The sequence below is a fragment of the Taeniopygia guttata genome, chromosome Z (genome assembly GCF_048771995.1).
Source record: "Taeniopygia guttata chromosome Z, bTaeGut7.mat, whole genome shotgun sequence".
Classification (NCBI taxonomy): Eukaryota; Metazoa; Chordata; class Aves; order Passeriformes; family Estrildidae; genus Taeniopygia; species Taeniopygia guttata.
The window spans coordinates 8,133,729-8,154,494 of record NC_133063.1 but is presented as its reverse complement, the minus strand read 5'-3'; the positions used below and the strand labels follow the sequence as shown (position 1 = coordinate 8,154,494).

At 39.8% G+C, this 20,766-nt stretch overlaps 2 protein-coding genes across 2 annotated transcripts; both read left to right on the top strand.

The window, feature by feature from the left end:
* Positions 1-2,077: 2,077 nt before the first annotated feature.
* On the top strand, positions 2,078-13,610 carry TMEM175 (transmembrane protein 175). Its single transcript, XM_002187872.7, has 10 exons — positions 2,078-2,274; positions 2,573-2,611; positions 3,687-3,784; positions 4,550-4,601; positions 5,467-5,502; positions 6,869-6,952; positions 7,591-7,755; positions 9,031-9,109; positions 10,768-10,909; positions 11,463-13,610. Exons 1-10 carry the CDS (start codon positions 2,143-2,145, stop codon positions 12,124-12,126), a joined length of 1,491 nt encoding a protein of 496 aa, XP_002187908.5. The 5' UTR covers positions 2,078-2,142; the 3' UTR covers positions 12,127-13,610.
* Positions 13,611-15,623: 2,013 nt separating this feature from the next.
* ATP5ME (ATP synthase membrane subunit e) lies at positions 15,624-17,830 on the top strand (the record flags this gene model as incomplete). The annotated part of the gene is given in 4 exon segments (NM_001245750.1): positions 15,624-15,718; positions 15,862-15,916; positions 16,082-16,180; positions 17,691-17,830. Coding segments are annotated over 4 exon segments (216 nt in total). The 5' UTR covers positions 15,624-15,682.
* Positions 17,831-20,766: the final 2,936 nt, after the last annotated feature.

The following is a 20,766-nucleotide window of genomic DNA, read 5'->3' as shown; positions in this document are numbered from 1 at the left end:
CCCACAGCAATCACCTGTATAAGCCCACTGCAGAAGGCCACCTCACTTAACAGGCATGATTTGCTTTTAATGAAGCCACACTGGCTGTCACTAACCACCTCCTTATTTTCCATATGCTTTACCACAGTTTTCATGGGGATTTCAGCAGGCACAGAAGTGAGACTCACTGGCCTGTAGTTCCATGGGTCTTTATTCCACAATATCACAGAATCACAAAATGCCTAAGGTTGGAAGGAATCTCAGCAGGTCATTTGGTCCAACTTCCCTGCTCAAGCAGGGTTGTTCTAGACCCTGTGGCACAAGATTGTGTCCAGATGGTTCTTGAGTATCTTCACTGAGCGACACCTAACAATCTTTCTGGGCACACTGTTCCTGTTTGTGATCACCCACACAATAAAGTTGTTCTCCCTCATACTTAGGTGCCACTTTTCTGCTTGCTGGCTCTCATCTTATTGCTTGGCACCACAGAGAAGAGCCTATATCCATCATCTTGGCATCAACCTATGAAAAACGCCAATCACTTGGTTTTTAAAATTTTAAAAGTTTAATATTATTAAAATTATTATAAAAATAGTAATACAATTAGAGTAATAAAAATTAGAGTTAGGACAATTACAAGATAATAAAAAGCAAAGAATTATGGATGTCCAGATGCTCTTGGACACTGTCACAAAAAAGCATGCCTTGTGAACAAAGGAATAACCTTAAAAGTAATAGCCTGTTGCATATTCATATATCTCATACATGATGCATAAATTCCTTGCAAATTAAGAACTTTTCTGGTTTTTGTCAACCTCTTCTCCTTAAACTTGGTGGTTCCATAAAGAGGGAGAGAAGGTGGAAGAATGTTTGTCTTTTCTGATAAGGAGGCTGTAACTTTATGAGCCCCCTTCACTGACATCTCTGTGTGAAGAGTTTCTTGATTATCTCATTTTCTCGCTTGAGCTTGTAACAAATTCTATATCACAGAGTTTGTATTTCAACGTTATGTTGTAACCTAAAACTACATTTATCACACTACTTAAGGGAATTAATACAGCATAACTTTCTAACATTACACATATCATCTTCATTGTAACATTTGCGAAAAGCCAATCATAAAATATGCATTTTTCAAAAACCCATTAGATATTTATAGACATTCCTGAGGTTCCCCCCTCAGTCACTTTTTCTGAAGGCAGAACAGGCGCACTTCCTTCAGTTCTTCCTGGTAAGCGACACTCGAGTCTCCTCATCATCTCTGTCACCCTCCACTGCACCTGCCGCAGGAGGTCCATGTCTCTCTTGTACTGAGAAGCTCAGATTTGGACACAGCATTCCAGATGTGCCTCACTAGGGCTGAACAGAGCGACAGGATCACCTCCCTCAAATGCTGACATGCTCTTCCCATTTTGTTAGCGTTCCGGAACACACATAATCACGGGATATGATTATATGCAGGTGCTTTTATTAAGAGCTCTGGGAATCAGGGGTCCAGACCCAAATCTGACTCCAACATGGCTTTTGAGCTGAATGTATTTTATATTCTATCATTATATAACTTATTAAGCTTAGATTGTTCTATTGTATACATTGACATGAGTTTCTCGTGATCTTTCTTAGGTCCCTGACCACAGTTTCTCATGATTATTCTTATGATTAAACAGTAATTATATTTAATTACTAAACAATCATCACTTCTAACAATTATATCATTTATCATGTACTAGCTGCACAGGTGCAGTTCTACCAAGTACAAGTTCTTCATGTGCTTAGAGTGTTTATTTTTCCAGGGCCTACTAAGCTTATTTTTCCTTTTAACCCTAAATTCCCATGATTTAAAAACCCTTTTACTATCAATTTCAAAAAGGGAATTTGTTTGAGGGATATCAATTGCTTCTGTAAGAGTGAGGCTTTTCTTTGCCTCTCCTGTTGATGTTTCCTAACCCGTCCTGTGCAGAACACACCGTCAGCATTCAGGAAAGGAAATTATGATGGAAAACGGAAATCGCTATGGGAAAACGGAGAGGTGAACTGGAAGGCCTTTTAAAGGCGGGATTGCTGTTTAAAACCCCTCACGGACGTGGAGCGCAGCCAGGGGCGGCTCCCGCCCTCTGAGGGAGGGGAAGCGCCGCCCCCGCCGCCGCCGAGCGCAGCGGGGCCATGGCGGCTCCGCGGGAGCGCGGCCCGGGCCCGGGGCCGGGGCTGGGGCTGGAGCCGGGCAGCAGCACGCAGACATCGCACCGGCTGCTGGCCTACAGCGACGCGCTGCTGTCCATCATCGCCACCGTGATGGTGAGCGCCCGGGAGGGAGGGAGAGAGCGGGATGGGGGAGAAGCCTGGCGCAGCCGCGGCTGGTCCCGGCTTCCCGGGTCGCGCCCTCACGGGGCCGGTGCCGCCGGCTCCGCGCCCGCCCCGCTGTCGCGACATGTCGGGGCCGTCACGCAGCGGTGTCGGCCACCCCAGAGCGCTCTGACTCCCACAGCTGCTCCTGGCTACGCGATCCGCGGGCAGCTGAAGGTTGTGTGGTTTTAGGGAAGTGCTCGACAAGGAGAAGAACGTGGCGTGCTAATAAAACGTTTTGTTGTTTCAGATTTTGCCGGTGGCTCACACAAAAATACATCCTGACCAGGTATCACGTGCCGTTTGTTGTTTCTTGTGTCCTCGCAAGTAGATGTGACATCCTAGTTCAGCACGCCCCGCTTTAATTTCGAGTTACAGGCTTTCAAGAGCAGTAACATAAAACCTAACAGAAATTTCACACAGGGCGAGGTGAACTTTGGGCGTAAAACTTTTAGATTAAGGTTTGTGCTATATGCAATGTTGTGACATACAGCCTGAATGAGCTAAGTTTGTAGGCCATAGATTATGACTAGTTACTTTCCTATGAGAGATGAACTGCCCATCTGACCAAAGCATTTCAGAAAGCGTCTAGTCTTCTTGGTAATAAACCATCACTGAGACAAGCCACTTATATAGCACAATCTGAATGCTTGTTTTAAAGTCTGTTCATAATAAATGTAATTAAAATAAATTATGGTGGAAAAAGAAGACTACAGAAAATAAATTAATTCTGATAATACCCAGGAATTTTAGGAAACATTAAGAATTTGAGAAAGTTTACAGGTTTTCTCTTTTATAATTATTTATTTTTCTACTCTTAAATATACCTAAGTCTTAGTTTAAGAAGCTCAGATAATATCGGTAATGCAGCAAATATACAATATGAGTCTGTTTAAGGCATTGTATTGGTATTTTCAAAATTTGCTGAGGTTAGGCCCTCTCATTTCTCCTTTTTAACAGTCGTCACATGAAACTTCTGTGATGCTTCTACTGTGGAAGTAGTCAGTGCTGTGAAAGTAAAAGAGGCATATTGTGTCCAGTCCTCTGGACAGTGCATTGCTATAGTAACAGTGATGAGAGACTGCATAAATGAGTAACAAGGTGAATAGAGCATTGGGAAGCCCTTTTACAGGTTGATGAGATGTGTTGATACATCAAATGCCATATTTCAACCTACTTAACAAGTTCCTCATAAACTGATTTCTCTGCAATGTACTAAAGAGATTGTTGAATGGGAACTGCATTGTTGGGACGCATTTTCCAAAAATACTTTACATTACAGTACATATATTTTCAGATGCTGGTAATAATTTTGTTACATAACATTTATATTTTGTTTCCTTGGGTGTCACTTTCTGTTTCAGAAATTAGGTGAAAGTGTTCAACAACTTCTTCTAGCAAAAATTGCTGTCTACTTGATGACCTTTTTAATAGTCACAGTGGCATGGGCAGCTCATGTAAGGTAGGAACATGGTGTTTAAATTTAAGGTCAAAAGCTAAAAAGTGCAGGAGATAACCATGTCTCTGAGGTATTTCTGTCTTGCTGACAGACCTCTGAATTGTCTTTTGTTGAATAATATTAAAAAATCATTGTAAATAAACGCTACCCTTAGCAGTAAAAAGCTACTCTTAACACCACTGCCATTGTCATACAGAGAAAAACAAGCATTATATATCTTAAAGAGTTTTCATCTTACCTTGAAGGCTAGATAGAATAAGACTTCTAATTCTGCTGAAAAAAACCCCATTAATTTGTAACTTGCATGTTCCATAACAAAGGAACTGACATAGTACAGCTGGCCTAAAACTCATCTCTCTGTCTTCAGCAGCAGTTGTCACAAAGTCAGTTGTTGCGGATTCTGTACTTTATAGAGCTGTGGACAGTCCCACCTGCCATGTCTTGGTGGTTAAAAAGAAATTGTCATGCAGGCATCATACTGAAACCAGGGCAGAAAATACTCTGCCATTCAAATAGAAATCAGGTTCTTAAGAAGTGCCCCATGATTGAACTTGATTGTATCGCGCTTTTAAGATTTTTTTAACAAATTTCTTTCGTATTTGAGCTATATGAGTTTTGGTGGTACCTGGAATACTTGTATTAATTCTGTGGCAAAAGAAATTGAGTTTCCCCGTACTATCATAAATGTACAATTTATATGAAATGTTGTAAAATATATTTTGTGAGTTGTCTTGTTCATGATAACCTTACTGTGCCTTGCCTTGACAGGTTGTTTCAGGTGATAGAACATATAGATGATGTCCTGGCTCTTCTAAATCTGGTGAGTGTTGTCAGACAAGCTGAATGGTTAGCAAGCAGTTACAGGTCACTTAAGTGTGTCTGTGAATATCCAAAAGTTTCTACATTAAATAGTGTAACTCTGACATATTTCCAAGTCAGGAAAATACAAAAATCTTCAGTTTCACTGTGACTGATTGATAAATAACTTGCTTTTAATTTGCAAATGTTTTACTGTAAACCAAAAGAAACTCTGCAGCAGGTTAGTCTGAAGTTCTTCTGAGGGAACTGAGTATTTTGCAATGTTGTTTTAAACTCTGTTCTCTGAAAGTATGCAACCAAACAGTTATTCTAATTTGGTTAATAAAAGCAATGTCGGAGCTCCATGAGATAAAACTAGAGGAAATTATTTTAGAGGAATAGCCTAAGACATCTGATTCTTACCTAATGTAGCTTTCAAAGCAATGTGTTTCTTTATGCTTTTGTTTGTTGGGTTGAGTTTTTTAATTTTGCTTTTTAAGATGCAAAATATTTAGAATCAGCTATTAATGTTCTTGACAAATCTGAAAAACCTGTTTGGAAATATACCTGTGGTATATTTAGCATTGCTACTTTAGAAAGAAGTCTCTTAAAAATCATAGCAAAACTTTTACCTGGGGTATTGGTTGACACAGAAAACAGTATTGTTTTCTACAATAAGCTTGTACAATTTGCATAGAGAACATGGAAGATGTGTATAAAGAACATGGAAGATGTAGTCAAAACTCAGCAACTTTAGAAATGTGGGTATTTTTAATAATGCAGCACAAGCATTTGATCTCCTTGTAAAATACAAAGCAAAAAATGCCCTCATTGAAGATGTGTTTAGAAAATACATAGTGGTTCAAAATGCTTTTTTTCTGTTTTAGGCTTGTATGATGATCATAACCTTCTTGCCATATACAGTAAGTAATATTCTAAAATCTGACATTTATTTAAATTACATTGTTTGTTTCTTCCTTTATTTGGAAAGATTTTACCAAAGTATTCAGAAACCCAGGAAAGTGTTGTTATAGTATAAACACTGAATCCATTTTCATAGTTGTGTTGCTTCTTTAAAATTCATTAAGCTGTTTTATAACTTCCAAATACTTCATGTTTTAGACCTGGCAGAAAATGGGTATTCTAAAAACAAAAATTACAGTATCATAGAATAGTTTGGGTTGGACGGTGCCATTAAAGGTTATATAGTCCAACCCCTGCAAAGATCAGGAACATCTTCAGCTAGATGAAATTTCTCAAAGCTCCATCCAATCTCCCATTGTATGTCTCGAGGGACTGGGCAGCTATGCCACTGTGCCAACATTTTACCACCCTCAGGGTAAAAAATTTCCCATGATTTCTATGAAAAAAGCAACTGTATTGAAGATGGTCCAGGTTATCTGATAAGAATTTTGGTAAGATAAATAAAACTCCTGTGTGTTTGTGTTTCAAACTCATCCTTATATTACAGGATGTTTTCCTTTTGTAATTTAGCCTAAGTTTGTGTTCTCACTTCTGATTTGCTCTGCAAGGTTGATTCTGGCAGTTGAGGGTTTGTGTTTAAAATCTGCATAATTTTTGGTCATATGACTTCAAAAGAATATTTGCAAATGAATACTATATTAACAGAACAAAACAGTTGCTTCTTGACTGTTGTATGTGTAAGACAGGCGCCTGTAGATATGTGTCTTATATTTAGTCTGCAAAAAATAAGGCTGTGGTCAGTAAGACAATCTTTATCAGCAAAAGAACATGTAACAAACATGCTTTTCATTTTGCCTTGAAGTTGAAACTATTTTTGGAAAGCTGTCCATGTTACCTTAACACTACACCCTGCTTTGCCTTTTTTTTCCCCTGTTTTATCCTCCCCTAAAGAAGCTGCAGAAATTAATACAACAGGGAGCCATGGAAGTAGACAAAATAAAAGACTCAAAAAGCTTTCCTAATATCAAGAATTTTCACACCTATGGCATCATGTCAACCAAAACCAGTTAAACTTTATGCTCAGATTCAAGCCACTCTCTAATTATTATGGAGGCACAGTGCCAAAGTGGCTAAGGTTTAGCACTGTCAATGGCAGAGCAAAACCATCTCTCCAGATGCCTTTGGTTGGGATGCATACATGTATTTGTGGCTAGAAATAGCATTTAATGGCATTATGATGAAGTGCAAATTAGTATGTAGATTTATGAATATTTTCAATATTGACTGAAGAGTGCTTCTATTTCTCTACTGTTATTCCTGCATTGCTCTTTAATTAAATATATGATCTTGTTGATGTTTTTCCAGTTTTCCTTAATGGCCTCCTTTCCAGGGGTACCTTTTGGCATCTTCCTGTTCAGTGTCTGTGCTGTTGTCATTGGCCTTATACAGGTATTGGAGCTATCCATTTACATGTTCACTTTTACATAGACTCTCTTTTGTAGAACTTAAATTAAGCTTCTTAGTGACTGGCATAAATTGCTAAATATGTTATTTATATAGCATTCTGTTTCAAAGTTATGCCCATTGGTGATAACACAGTACCTGTATGTAAGCTTCACTGTCCCATGAAGCTGTTTTATACAAGTAAATCATCTGGTCTCAATGTTCACAGAATTCCTTTCCCACTCTCTTTGAAAATGCCTTGGGGAAAGAACAATTGAGTTTTGCTGCTGATGTCTTTCTGAGCCATGCAGCAGTGGGTGAGGGAACACAGGCTTTCAGTCTCAAGTCCAGCAGCACTCTTCCTCCTGCTGCAGTGCTTTGTTGCTTTCAGTTGCTCACCACAGAGGTCTTCATTCCTCTTCATCAAGGATCAAAGGTCATGACAGACTCTGCAGAGGAGACTAAAATCTTCACATGCAGTGTATTGTCAAATCTCAGAGTTTCTAGGACCAACTTTCCATATGGGAGGGAAGAGTAAGCTTGAAAGTGTTTTGGAATGTGTTGATTTGTAGTTTTATGTCTTATGTTTGAAATCCTGTGTATATTTATATATAATAAGTTCAGTAATGCTCTTTTCCTTGCAGGCTGTGATAGTAGCATATGGATTCTATCACCCACACTTACTGAATCAACAGATACAGGAGTCTGAAAATCAGAATTTCTATAAACGTCATATCTTAAAGATTATTCTAAGAGGACCAATTTTATGCTTTTTAGCAGCCATCTTTTCTTTTGTCTTTATTCCTTTGGTAAGTTCTCTTGGTTAACAGAAAACTTTGATGCGACAGTTTGTATTAGCTGTCTTTAGGACTGTGTATGAAAATAGTAATGTCTATATTAATTATGCACACTTTCTCAACTGCAAGTTCTAGGGTGTTGTTTTTTGCATTGAATGTATTTAAGCACATGTATCAACCTATAACTTGATCCATGAGTTTGTATAGTGTAAAAAGAATATTCTGCTAAAATGTTACTTGCTATGCCTGCTTGGTTTGTTTTGTTTTAAGTAGGTCTTCTAAACTCTGTGTTAGTGTCTTATGAATCAGAAGTAATTGAGGTAATATGGAGAATTGGAATGTAAAATGGAACACATGTTGCACAAACTGAAGAAAAGTGAATGCAATTGCTGCACTAACTTAGGGTGTAAGAGCAAATAGAGAAGGGAGACCAGTTAGCTCACCTGCATCTCAAAACAAATAGTTCTGGCTAAGGACTGCTTTTACATAGCCTCTTCTGTCTTTATTTGATGTTGGTGAGTTGCTCCTACTTATTGATAGCTTTAACTCTTTTCTAGAGCCCCTACTCAGAACTAGTTTTGAATGTATCTTGAGCTTCCATTCCTTTTGTTCTTTAGGAAAAGATGGATTTAACTGAATTTTGAGAAGGATTCCACAGAAATTGTCAGTATTTGAATAATCCTCAAGTTTTAAATAATCCTCAAGTGAGAAGTCAGGTTGCTCTTGATGAAAGGAGCAGTTATGAATCTAAATATGAAAAGATGTAGTTTTATGTGAAAATATGTTTTCCTCTACTTCCTCACTCTGTTCACTGTTTGTTTTTAATATCAACAATGGTGAAATAAGTTTCCAAGTTGCTCCTATGCTTAGACCTGTGCAAAGCCTGTGAACCACTTAGGACCCACCAATGTGTTTTTGTGACACAAATAGTAGAATCTTAGAATATTGTTAATTGGAAGAACCCATAAGGATTATGTGGGATAATTCTTCAACTTCCAAAGCAGTTATTCCAGCACTTTTTGTCAGCAGAATTATTTCCCTACTTGTTTTAGTTTGCTTTATTGCTGGTACTAAATTAACTAGGAAAAAGCAGTATTTGGTTCCACATGCAATATTTAGGAAGTGCATGAGCATTTCTACTGAGCCTTGTTCTCTTTAAAAAAGTCAAGATTTCTTTTTCTCAATGTTATTAGTTCTAAGATTGAGAGTTACAGTTTCATATTAAATCTGGTAGGTGATTTATATTTTGATAACTATATTTAAACTGTTCATCTTCTTCTCCAACAGTCTTACGTACTTCTTGGACTTGTAATCGTTTTTCCGCATCTCACTCGGTTAATTAAATGGTGTAAAACCAAAATTCTCGGTGAGTAACAAAATTCTTAGGTATATGTTCAGATTAGGTTGTCAACATGTTATGCAGACAGCCCAGAATGAAGTAATTTCAGTTCTGCTTTCATTTTTGGTCTTTGAACATAGTGATTTTAGGGTTTATTTATGTGCTTCTAAACAGTGTCTCCCTTGCTTCCTAATTTCCCGTAATTGTAATGAGATTTGTGTAAGGCACAACACATTTAAAGTGCAAAAACTTTCTGATTTGTCCTGATAATGTGAGTGCATGCAAACACACTTTGGTATATGAATGACAGCTGCAGGACATCTATCCCGTTTCCCTCCTCAAGAGGGAGCATGGAGATGGAAGAAAATAAGGAAGCAAGCTCTATGCTTTTATCACTTTCTTCCCCACAATGCTGAATAGTCACATATTTTCAAACAGGCAAGCACTGCACCTTTAAATCAAACTTTCTCACAACAGTTGACTGTTCAGGGTATTACATCTCATTAATCTAACTGCTATCAACCAAAGAGGTGCCTTCACACACGTCTTAAACTAGCCCAAACACATGGTTCCTTCCCTTACGTGCTTTCTGCCCTCCTTGTGTCAGGAGTAAGTTGCACAACCATAGCAAGCTGAGCTGCTCTTAAATCCTGCTGAGAAAGAGGTTGCTGTTGCTAAAATAAAAGAAGCAGGGGATATCATGCAACCTACTTGGCTGAAAGGTGCAGTGTCCCTCTGAGAGGGACTACAAAACCACTGAACAGATAATGTCTTTGGAACGGACGTTCCCAAACTGGGTCAGAAGAATAACACCTTTGTACTTCTACTGCTGCTGTTCAGACTAGTATAAGTCTGTTTCCAGTGCAAATATGAACATACTTCTTACTCCCCCATGTGGCAGCAATAACAAGGAGGCAGAAGTGCTCTGAAAGGATGAAGCCAGACTCTCAGAGCCTGAGAATAAACACATACAAATATTGTCCATGTTTATTGTGATGTGGCTGCTGTGGTTTGTAGTCAGGTCATGTCTCTACCTCTCACCCTGTCAGATGGCTGAAATACTGCTTTATCGAATTTCTTGTGATTACACCTGCTTTGCATTCCTGTGAAACCTTAACCTTTTTCTTTGTCCAGTCTATATACCTGAAGCAGTGTATTTTGGCTAGCTAGGCAGTTCTGAGTTCACTCTTCAGAGAGGTGTTCGACATTTCCTATAAAAACTACACCTTTTGACAGAAGGCTTCAGTTATTTTAAATGAGGTCATTCAATATCCCAGTTCAGCCCCCATGGTTTTTTTCAAGACAGGTTTTATTGCCATTTAGTCTAAATTCTCCAAGCTGTCCTAGAGGCCGTACAGCCGTTAGGGCGTCCTGAGATGCTGATTTGTTTTGTTCAATTACAGCTTTGAGTCATTATTCACTTAGTGGAAATGGTTTGCCGTATAGTTTAAGGAAAGAGCTTTTTTTTTGTTGTTGTTCCTAAAGCACTTGTCTTGAATTAAACATAAATTTCAGAGAGAGGCACATATGCTGGAAAAAGTGGAGTGACTGACGTGTGGATGACTGGCATCCTTTTGTCTAAAGAAAAGTTTAGGCAGATAGGGAAAAAAGGAGGTCACAGTAGGTTGTTGAACTACCTTATTTTACACTTCTTTTCATGATTAAGCCTCTGGATTTGTTTCCAGGTCAGAGAGGTGAAGAGGAAGAACATCATAGCTTAGAAACCTTCACTTTTTACCTCAGTGAGCCTCTGAGTAAGGAACGAGTAGAAGCATTCAGTGATGGGGTCTATGCCATTGTAGCAACCCTGCTCATTTTGGATATATGGTAAGGCTTTGTACTGGTTCTTACACTTCATCTTGTTAAATAGATGAACTTCTGTTTGTATGTAATATTTGAGGAAATAAAATTAATCAGACATTGTGTTTGACTTCCAAAATCTGCATTGGTTATCTTAAAATACGATTTTCTGGAAGGACACAGAGCACAAACCAAAGATACTTCTAACACCTACATTCCAGCAGTAATGATCATCAGTGTGTGTAATACGTGTTGGGGTATAGAGTCTTGAAGAACAAAGCTTCCTTTTTTGCTTAGTTATGTTTTCAGATGAAAGCTTTTTATCAATAAAAGCTGTTTAGTCAGTGTAGCAATTTTATTAACCCAAAGGAATGCCAACCTGCATTAAGATTTCCTTTTATATGTAATTTCTTTGCAGAGCTGTTATTTGAATGCTGTTTCTAAATAATAAATTAGAGAAGTACAGAGTAGATTCCTGATTTTCACTACTTTCTCAAAGTAAAGCAGCATAATTGAGTCTTGCTTCAAATGTGTTTTTATAACAGTAATATGCAAAGTAAAGTAATTTTTCTCTCCACAGTGAAGACAATGTTCCAGATCCCAGAGAAGTTGAGGAGAAGTTCCATGGCAGTCTTCTTGAAGCTTTAAGTGAATATGGGCCAAACTATCTTGCTTACTTCGGCTCATTTGTTACAATTGGTCTCCTGTGGTTTGTCCATCACTCTCTTTTCCTTTATGTAACAAAAGCTACCCGATTAATGGGACTGCTCAACATACTTTCATTGGCTTTCATTGGTGGGCTTCCACTAGCTTACCAGCTGACCAGTGAATTTGCAGAAAAGTCTCATAATGAAATAGAAGCCATTCAGGTCAGCTGCGTTATCACTTTCTTTGCCAGCATATTTCAGTTTGCCATATGGACTACAGCCCTACTCAATGAAGAGGAAACTTTGCATGCCTTTGCTAGATATGGTGGCAAGGAGCACGCCTTCATGTTTGCCAAGCTGGCTCTGTACCCTTGCGTAAGCCTGGGGGCCTTCTTCCTAACTTGCTTGTTAAGTGAATTTAGCACAGCAATTTTCCATCTTATGCAGATCGTAATCCCGTTTGCTTTCCTTGCCTTGCGCATTTTTGTTAGGATTTCTTTAACTGCCATAAAGTCTGTGATGTCTCTCTCCAGACGGAAGATTGTATTGTTAGAAGAAGAGGAGGCATGTTTGTCTCCAAATGAAACACTGTCCTAAATTTCCGCACAATGCATGTGAAGTTACGAGATCAATTTCAGCTCCTCTGACTCGCATTATGTTTGTGTGTGGATTATATTGATGTAAACCAAAGCCTGTATTGACCATAACTGGGGCATATTTATGTTTAAGCTGGCCATACTTGAGACCCTTTATCCAAAGTCTGCTATTGAAAACACTGGGTAAAGAGGGAGTGCAAAGAAAAGCATATTCCCCTTCTTTTAAGATTGCCTTACAGGAAAAAATGCTGCTTGACATGTAATTGCAGCAATGATGGATTAAGAAGTACACAGATACCCAGCAAAATGGCAGCCAAACACAGAAGTTGGTTAAGCCTCTATGTAAGAGAAAGTGAGGCATGGAAACCTCTGGAATTCTGGGTGGTACATCATAGTACAACATATGTTCATACAAGTTACTGGTTTCCTTATTTTTTTTTTTATTTTAATTTTTTTCAATGTTAAATTTTTTGATTTTTTTTTTCAATGGTCTGTTGTGCATAGTCACAAACAGGGAATAACAGTTGGAAATCTGTGTTTGAGTGTGAGTTTAGATGGGAGTTGCAATTGTGATAGCAGTCTTCCAAGCCATCTGAACACAAGTTCTTTGGCCATATCTATTCTTTTTTTTTAAAAAGGGTGTAACAAATGAGGATTCATGTGGCTTTGCATCCAAGTTTCAACTAGCTCTGCTGTTTTCTGAGGGAAAAGAGCTCTGTGATTACACATAAGGGTTTTTCTGTTCTGCAGAAGTTTCTCGCCTGAAGTTTTAATTTCTCAGGCTTTTTGTGTCTGGCTTTTGTCTGTCAGTGGAACATCCTTCTGTTATTTGGAAGGCACAGTATCCTATTGAAGGAACTCTCCTTGAAGACTGCAGTGAGACTGCAATGTGTGAGAGTTCCACATCAGGTAAGGGAGTTGAGCTTTCTCCTGAGTTGTGGACAACTAAGGGATCCCACAGATTTCTGAGTCTCAGGAAGACAGCAGAATAAACTAACCCCTAGAAGTTCTTGTCCATGATAATGTTGAATACTTTTTTTTATACTTACATGAAGCTGGATAAGTAAGTGTTTTTCAAATCATCTAAGCTTTGGCTGCCCTAGAAGCCATTACATTTCCTTTTGGCAGAGTGATTAATTTGTATCTTGAATTATCTTAGTGCCTGACAACTTTAATGCCATAATTAAAGGCATTTGGGGAATTTTGTTGTTCATCATTAAAAAAAAAAAAGTGGCAAAACATGCCTGAAGAAATTATAGGTGAAAAACAAATAATCTTGTTTCAGTTGAGATCAGCCTTGAAAGCACTTGTGCTTTTGTTTTGAAGCACCTTGATACCGAATATGTCGTTGTGAATATTACATACTTCTTGTGAAGAGTATGTTCAGCTATACAAGGGGATTTATACCTAGTTATGGTTAAATGACTTCCATTGTGTTGTGTATAACAGTTTTTCTGATATTAATAAAAGCACTTTTGTTCTGTATGGTTTTGTTTCTAATGTGCAGCAGACACATAGTAAGTAGTGAATATGTGTATTTGTAATAAATTGCGATCAGTGAAAAAACCAAAACTTCAAGCTATTTATTTCTTCTCTGTAGGTGAACTTTACAGTCGATGTCTATAATTAAAATTATGTTAGATGGGTTTTTCCTACAAGATCACCAAGGCCCCTTCCAACCTCAGCAGTTTTGAGATTTTTTTTACAAAAGACCAAAATGTTTTTAATGTGATGTAAAGAAATGCTGATTCTACTTCTCATAGTACCTGAGGGGAATGAAACCCCAAAACTGAATCTAGCCAAGGAGTTTCATTTCGGTGTTTATAAGGATGTTTTGTATAAAGAAATGAAAAATATTACAAGCCACTGTGTTGGCTAAGTAATGCTTTGTTTTGTTTTGTTTTGTTTTTGGGGGTTTTTTTTTAGTTTTTGCTTTGGTGTGTGTGTTGTTGGTTGGTTTGGTTTTTCTGGGTTGGTTTGTTTGTGGTTTTTTGCTTACTCCACTTACAAATAAGTAATTTGTTCTGCAGAAAGAAACTTTTTTTTTTTTTTTTTTTGCTTGTCATCAAGATAGCATTATTCAACACAAATTTGGTATTATCTCAGAACCTAAACCTCAGGACAAACATGATGTGAGACTTTGTATAAACAGCTCATTCATTTAGCATCATTTTAAGTTCTTGAGAAACAAACTTCATTGATTTGTGTCATTCTCAAGTAGGAATATAATTCTCAACTGTAACTAATTGTTCTTGATAGAATTACTAATGACCACAGGGTTTCGTATCTATGAAAATTGAAGTGAAATACAATAATTACAATCACAGCATCACAGAACAGATGTCATTAGAAGGGGCCTCTGAAGACCATCTACTCCAACCCTCCAATTTAAAGTAGGATTGGGTAGATGGGTTGGTTGAGCATCTGTACAGAGACCATAACCACTTAATGACAGATTAATTCAGGTTGTAAGAGACCTTTAAGATCATGCAGTCCAGCCATTCACCCAGCAGTGCCACTAAACCACATCACCTGCACCAGATCCTCATGCCTCTCGTACACCTCCAGAGACGGTGACTCCACCACTCCCTGGCCAACCTATACCAATACCTGACCACCCTGACACTGAAAAAATGTTTCCAGTATCTGTTTTCAAAGGGCTCAACAGGTTTTAATGTCCAATTATCCTTACTGTGAAAAATGCATATGTTATGATTGGCTTTTTGCAAATATTACAATGAATATTATATGTGTAATGTTAGAAAGTTATGCTGTATTAATTCTCTTAAGTAGTGTGTTAAATATAGTTTTAGGTTCCAACATAATGTTAAAATGGAAGCTATGTATGTGGGGGGAGGTTTTTTTTTTAAGAATGAGATACTCTCTTCAAGAAACACCTAAATCTTCCAAAGTAGAGGAATTTATGGCTTCTTATGAAAAGAAACTAATTTCTTCAGGCTTTACTCAGACTTGAAGATGCTGTGGGGATTAAAGGAAACAGTTAACATACCACAGACAGAATTTCTTGTTTTAAATAGAATATATGCATAACCATAAAGAATATATGAATATGCAACAAGTGTATTATTTTTAAGGCAATTCCTTTGTTCACAAAACACGCTTTTCCTGACTTAGTGTCCGAGAGCATCCGGCCGGCCGTAATTCATTGCTTTTTGTTGTCTTGTAATTGTCCTCTAAACTTTAATACTCTAAATTAACTCTAAAATTTGTTACTCTAATTATATTACTATTTTTACAACCATTTTATTACTATTATTAAACTTCTAAAATTTAAAAAAAACAATAATTAGCATTTTTCACACTTACGAGTTAAAAAATAATAATAATAATAAAAGGGTGGTTATCTTTTGTTCCGTTTAAAAGGGATAACCCTCGCCAGGGGATGCACAGCCCAGCTCCCTCAGGCCTTCCTGGCGCCGGATCTCCCTGAGGGGCGGACTCGCCGGCGCTCGGGAAGCAGAACTGCATTCGGCTTCCAGGTCACGGCTGCTCCCCGCCCTTCCTGCCGCCGCTCGGTGCCGCCTGCCGCCGCCAGGATGATCCCGCCGGTGCAGGTCTCCCCGCTGATCAAGGTGAGGGCTGTGGGGATCGCCGGGGCTGTCCCGGCGGTGCAAGGACGGCGGGCGGGTCGGGGCTGGGGCTGGGGGGGTGCGGCGGGGAGCGGCCGTGCCTGTGCGCTGAGGTGAGGGCGCGTCCTTGTCTGTGTCCTCCGCAGTTCACCCGCTACTCGGCTCTGCTGGTGGGGATGATCTACGGCAAGAAGCGATACGGTGAGTGCGGCGTGCCGGGCGGCCGCTGCCCGAGCCCGCCCCGCAAGGGCACCTTGAGGTGTCCCGGCCGCCATTTCCCGCCTCAGCCCCGCCGGTGTGAGGCCGCGGAGCTCTGTGAGATGTGGGCTCCGGGGAGTTGTGTTTTAAAGCGGTTCTGTTCTTCAGACTACCTGAAGCCGATTGCTGAAGAAGAGAGGAGAATAGAGGCGGAGGAGAAGAAGAAACGTGAAGAACTGGAGCGAATTGCAAAGGAGCTTGCAGAAGGTAGTTGCTCGGTTTAGTGTGTTCATCCCACACTGTCTTGCAGGTGTTTCGCTGCAGGATTGGTGTTACACCTCAGTGTGCACCTAGGAGAAACTGAGGACTGCAGCTAATCCCTGGAGGCAGGAGTTAGGACACGTACTACTGTTTAATTATGCCTGCATTTTGAAAACCATATCACAGCAACACTTAACACTTTTGTGACAGTCAGGACTTGTTAAATGGCTGACTTTCCACCAAGGAAACAAACTGCTAAAAGATGGTGGTTATCCTGTGAGGAAAAAACTGAATCTATGTATCAGCTGTAGCAATATATCCTTTTTTCATCTGGTTGTGTGAGCCCTTTGCTCCATGCAGTGCCAGAACCTCACAAATATGACTGAATATAGGGCATAGGCAATGGTACGTTATTGCAACTTGAGACTTTTAAGTGGCGTCACACACGAATTCTAAGAGGTCAGCTTGGTCTTTTTGTATTTTGCAGTGTTAAGAGCTGCATTTGTTGTATCTTTGTCATAGCGGGTGTGCTGGAGGGCATTACTTGCAACTAATAGTGCTGCTTTTGTTGTCATTCCCTTCCAGCTGTAGTATTCCTGCTGTAGTATTCCTGCTGCAGCACTGTTTCGCTTGTCCTTAGGATTATTTCTTTTGTTCCCTGTACAAGTCTAAGAATTCCTTTCCCACTGCCATACAGAGGAATATACTCTCTGGCTTTATTTCAGGGTTTTTAGGTAGACTTAAAACTAAGAAGAACTTTAAGAAAATTGATTAATATCTCAGGCTGTTCTTGGTGCAAATACATTCTCAGTAACTCTTTCCTAGTGAAAGAGTGACATTTGCATTGTTCTAAACAAAACTAGTGCTGAACAAAGCACTATAATTAAACTACTCTTACAGAAATTAAAATAGGTTTTGTCTGTGATTTACTGGAGATAAAGTATTTTGCCTTCTTAAAGCCATCATCTCTATTGGTCCTGGACTAAATAAATGGATCTTTTAGATGTTCTCTAGTTAGATGAAACTTTCTTTATTTTTGGAGGTGGAGGCGGTGTTGTAAAGTTGCTAGAGCACCTAGTAAGGAATTTTTTTTGATTATTGCTTTAGAATATTTAATCTGTGTAAAAGTGGCACAAAGGTGACAGGTCTGTTGTTCCCAACAATGGGTTTGGTCTGTTTTTTTCAGAAAAGCAATTGTTAAACTCATTATGTGCAGTGCAGTTGCTGAAGATTGTTCCTTAAAGATGGACATACCTGTAGTGGTAGCTTTTTCTGGACTCATTTGACTTGTCAATTCAGAAAACCGTCTTTTACAACTGAGTAAACGTAAAAGTTTGCCATCACCCCAGAGCTGTGAATTCCAATTCTGTTGCATAAACAGAAGGGGGAATCATATATATTAGCCAGAAGGAAATTACATAAAGATAGGCTTTGATTCCACTATGATTTGCATGTTTTAGTTCTTTGTGGGAGTGGGTGATAGTTCTAACTATGTTTGTGTTTTCCTTCCTTTTAGCAAGCGAAGAGTCCATACTGAAATAAACAACAGATTTCATCTGAATTTTGCACATGGAAATACATGGCTAAGCTCTGAGCTGTCCAGTGGTTTTTGAACTCTGTGTGATACTCTATCAATAAAGTACTTAATACACTTCAGTTGGTATTTTTTTGAGTGAATTTCACAGAACAGTAGCAAAAATAGGGACAGAATGTTCCATGTCCTACTTCTGTTTGGGTCTCTGGAACTGCTCACAGTACTCCAGGTGGGCTCTCACCAGAGCAGAGCAGAGCAGAGGGGCAGAGTCCCCTCCCTCCCCTGCTGCCCACGCTGCTCTGGATTCAGCCCAGGATCCCGTTGCCTTTCTGGGCTGGCAGTGCCCATGGCTGGGTCATGTTAAGTTTTTCATCAACCATCACCCCTGAGTCCTTCTCCTCAGGGCTGCTGTCAGTCTCCACTCAGCCTGTAGCTGTGTCTGGGATTGCCACAACCCAGGCACAGGACCCTGCAGTTTCCCTTGCTGAACTCCATGGGGTTTGCACACCCCCACTGAAGAACGGACAGACAACTCTTCAACTAACTAAAATTGAAAAGAAGGTGCATTTATTACAGTGCTGGGCACATGCGGAATCATTTCCAAAGGCATGTGCAAAAAAGTCACAAACTCCTCTCTATTTATAAAAAAAAGTTTTACATATTGAAATAGTTTCCAGGACAGTTTCTATGCTGCTTATTACATAAACATGAGCTCTCGCCTAGTATTATAATTACTGAATATCTGTTATGGTGTGCAATTGTCCTCTTTAAGTGGGTTGGTAGTCTTCGTGGGAGGAAGTAAGAGTCTTCCTCAAGGTGAACTCTTCGTCTGTCAAGTTGTCAGGGCTTCTTGGCCTGCTGGTCACAGTCCAAACCTCCTCTCATTCTTAGAAGTCAGTGGTATTTATGGCTCCTGCACTCTTAAAATACTTCATATATCACCTGTCCTTCCCAACCTTGTTTCAGTTATCCCCACCTGGTATTGATTAATTTCCTTGTTCTTTGCTAACTACATTTCTAACTTAACCCTTTGACTCACCACTCCCAGCCTGTCCAGGGCCCTCTGGAGGGCATTGCTGCCTGCCAGCGTGTTGACTGTTCTACAGAGCTCAATGTTGGCACCAAACTTGCAGAGGGTGCCCTTGATCCTACTGTACGTGCTGCTGACAGAAGAGTATTAGCCCCAGCACTGACCCCAGAGGGACAGCACCTGTCACTGGTCTGCAGGGACTATGAGCTGTTGATCACAATTCTGTGTTTCTGTCATCTTTCTTTCAGCTTTGTTATCACAGTGGATTATTGCTCATTTCTTTCATGTGGCAAGATCAGTCAGTTTTGATTCTGGCTTGTCAAGCTATGTTGTGATCTGAGGAATTGGTGCTGACTCATTAGTGAGATGTTCTAAACATTACAGGTGTTGGGCAGATGTTCCTCAAAACTAAGTTACAGATGAATTGTAGTGTGTCTTTTTCATAAGGAGTGACCTGCTACATATCCTGATTATGGAGGAGAGACCAACCATGCTCTCCATACTGTCAACAAAAACTGGCTTCAGGAAGGAAAGCTATCCTTGTAATACCTCTTAGATAAGGAAGAATTCCTAAGTAGGGTGGGAAAGGTGTCATGTATCTTTACAGCCATACCACAGGGACCAAATTATTTCTCTGCCACCCCATTCTGGCCAGACAATTGATGATAATCTGTCTAGGTTCCAGAAAAAAAAAAAAAAAAAAAAAAAAAAAAAAAAAAAAAACCAAAAAAAAAACACTCGTTTGTTCTGTATTCTGGAAAACACTGCACCCACCTGTTCTGCTGGAACTACATTTGTGTGACTCCTGGGTACTCTGCTGCTTTGTGAAAAGGAGTTGAATGGTTTTCTACTGAATCTAGGTGAATGTTTTTTCTAATCCTATAGTTTTGTGGAAGGAGTAGAGGATGAGGCACAGAGGAAGAAGATCTTCCTCTTGCAAGTTTTATGACAGGTGATGCAAACAACACTCAGCCTAGACTGAGTGGATCTAAAATCTTGGATCTAGTACTCTCTGAGCATTCATGGAGGTTTCCTTGTACAGGATCTGGATATGCTAGTGGGACAAAGCCCCTTTACCGAGCGCCAAGACATGCAATCCATCTGCCTGAAAAGTGGATCTGGGATCCATACCCTCCCTGTGGTGTTCAGTGCCATCTCTTTGAAGAACTGATTGAATGTTGAATTGTTCCTCTTCCTCCTGCCTGGGAGCAGATGAGCACTTCCCAGGCTTAGCTCAAGTCAGCCTGTGGCCACCTCAGAAAAGTCGACAGTAAGCATTTCTCTCAGATATACAAGAGGTGGCTGAAAATTTCATTCTCCAATCTCCCTGTCAGTTTTTCCCTCCCTTTCTGCCAGAACTGCCACCTTCACAGCTCTGCCAGCAGCAGAGGCCTTGTACATGCTCCCCCATCTCTGACTCTTCCAGGTCAGGCATCTCCACTCACAGCCCAGCCACAGTTTGGCTGTAGCAGAAGGGCATACACATGCTCTTTTTCAGTAGCAGAGAGGTCCTGTCTTTTGTCAGCTTGTCCTACCCCTTCCATCAGGAACAGCAGATGGTGGCCAGGATGCAGGAATAAAAATCCTTTTCCAGTTTCTCACTCAGGCAAGCCTCTTCTCCTGCATGGATGGGAGATTTACATTCCAGCACAGAGCATCTCTCTCAGAAGCCTCACCTGCCAGTCTCACAGGGATATTAATTTTCCCACCCCCTCAACCACCACTTTCATAACCAAGAATGGAAGTCTGTATGCATTACCTGCTTCAGTGAGGCACTGACAAAACAGATCCCCTCTGGTCTCCTGCTGCACTTCAGAGCTGCATCAAGCCAAAGGTGAAAACACCTAACTGGATTGTAGGCAAATATGCTGTGAGCAGATCTGAGTTCTCTACAGCCCTCAACCAACCTTTCCTGGAACTGTGTTGTAATTACGTCTTTTTTCAGGCCTGCTGTTCTGACCTGCCTTTGAAGCAGGGTAACTGGTTCTTCAGGGATCTTTGATGGCTTATGTTGCCTTCTAATAGCAC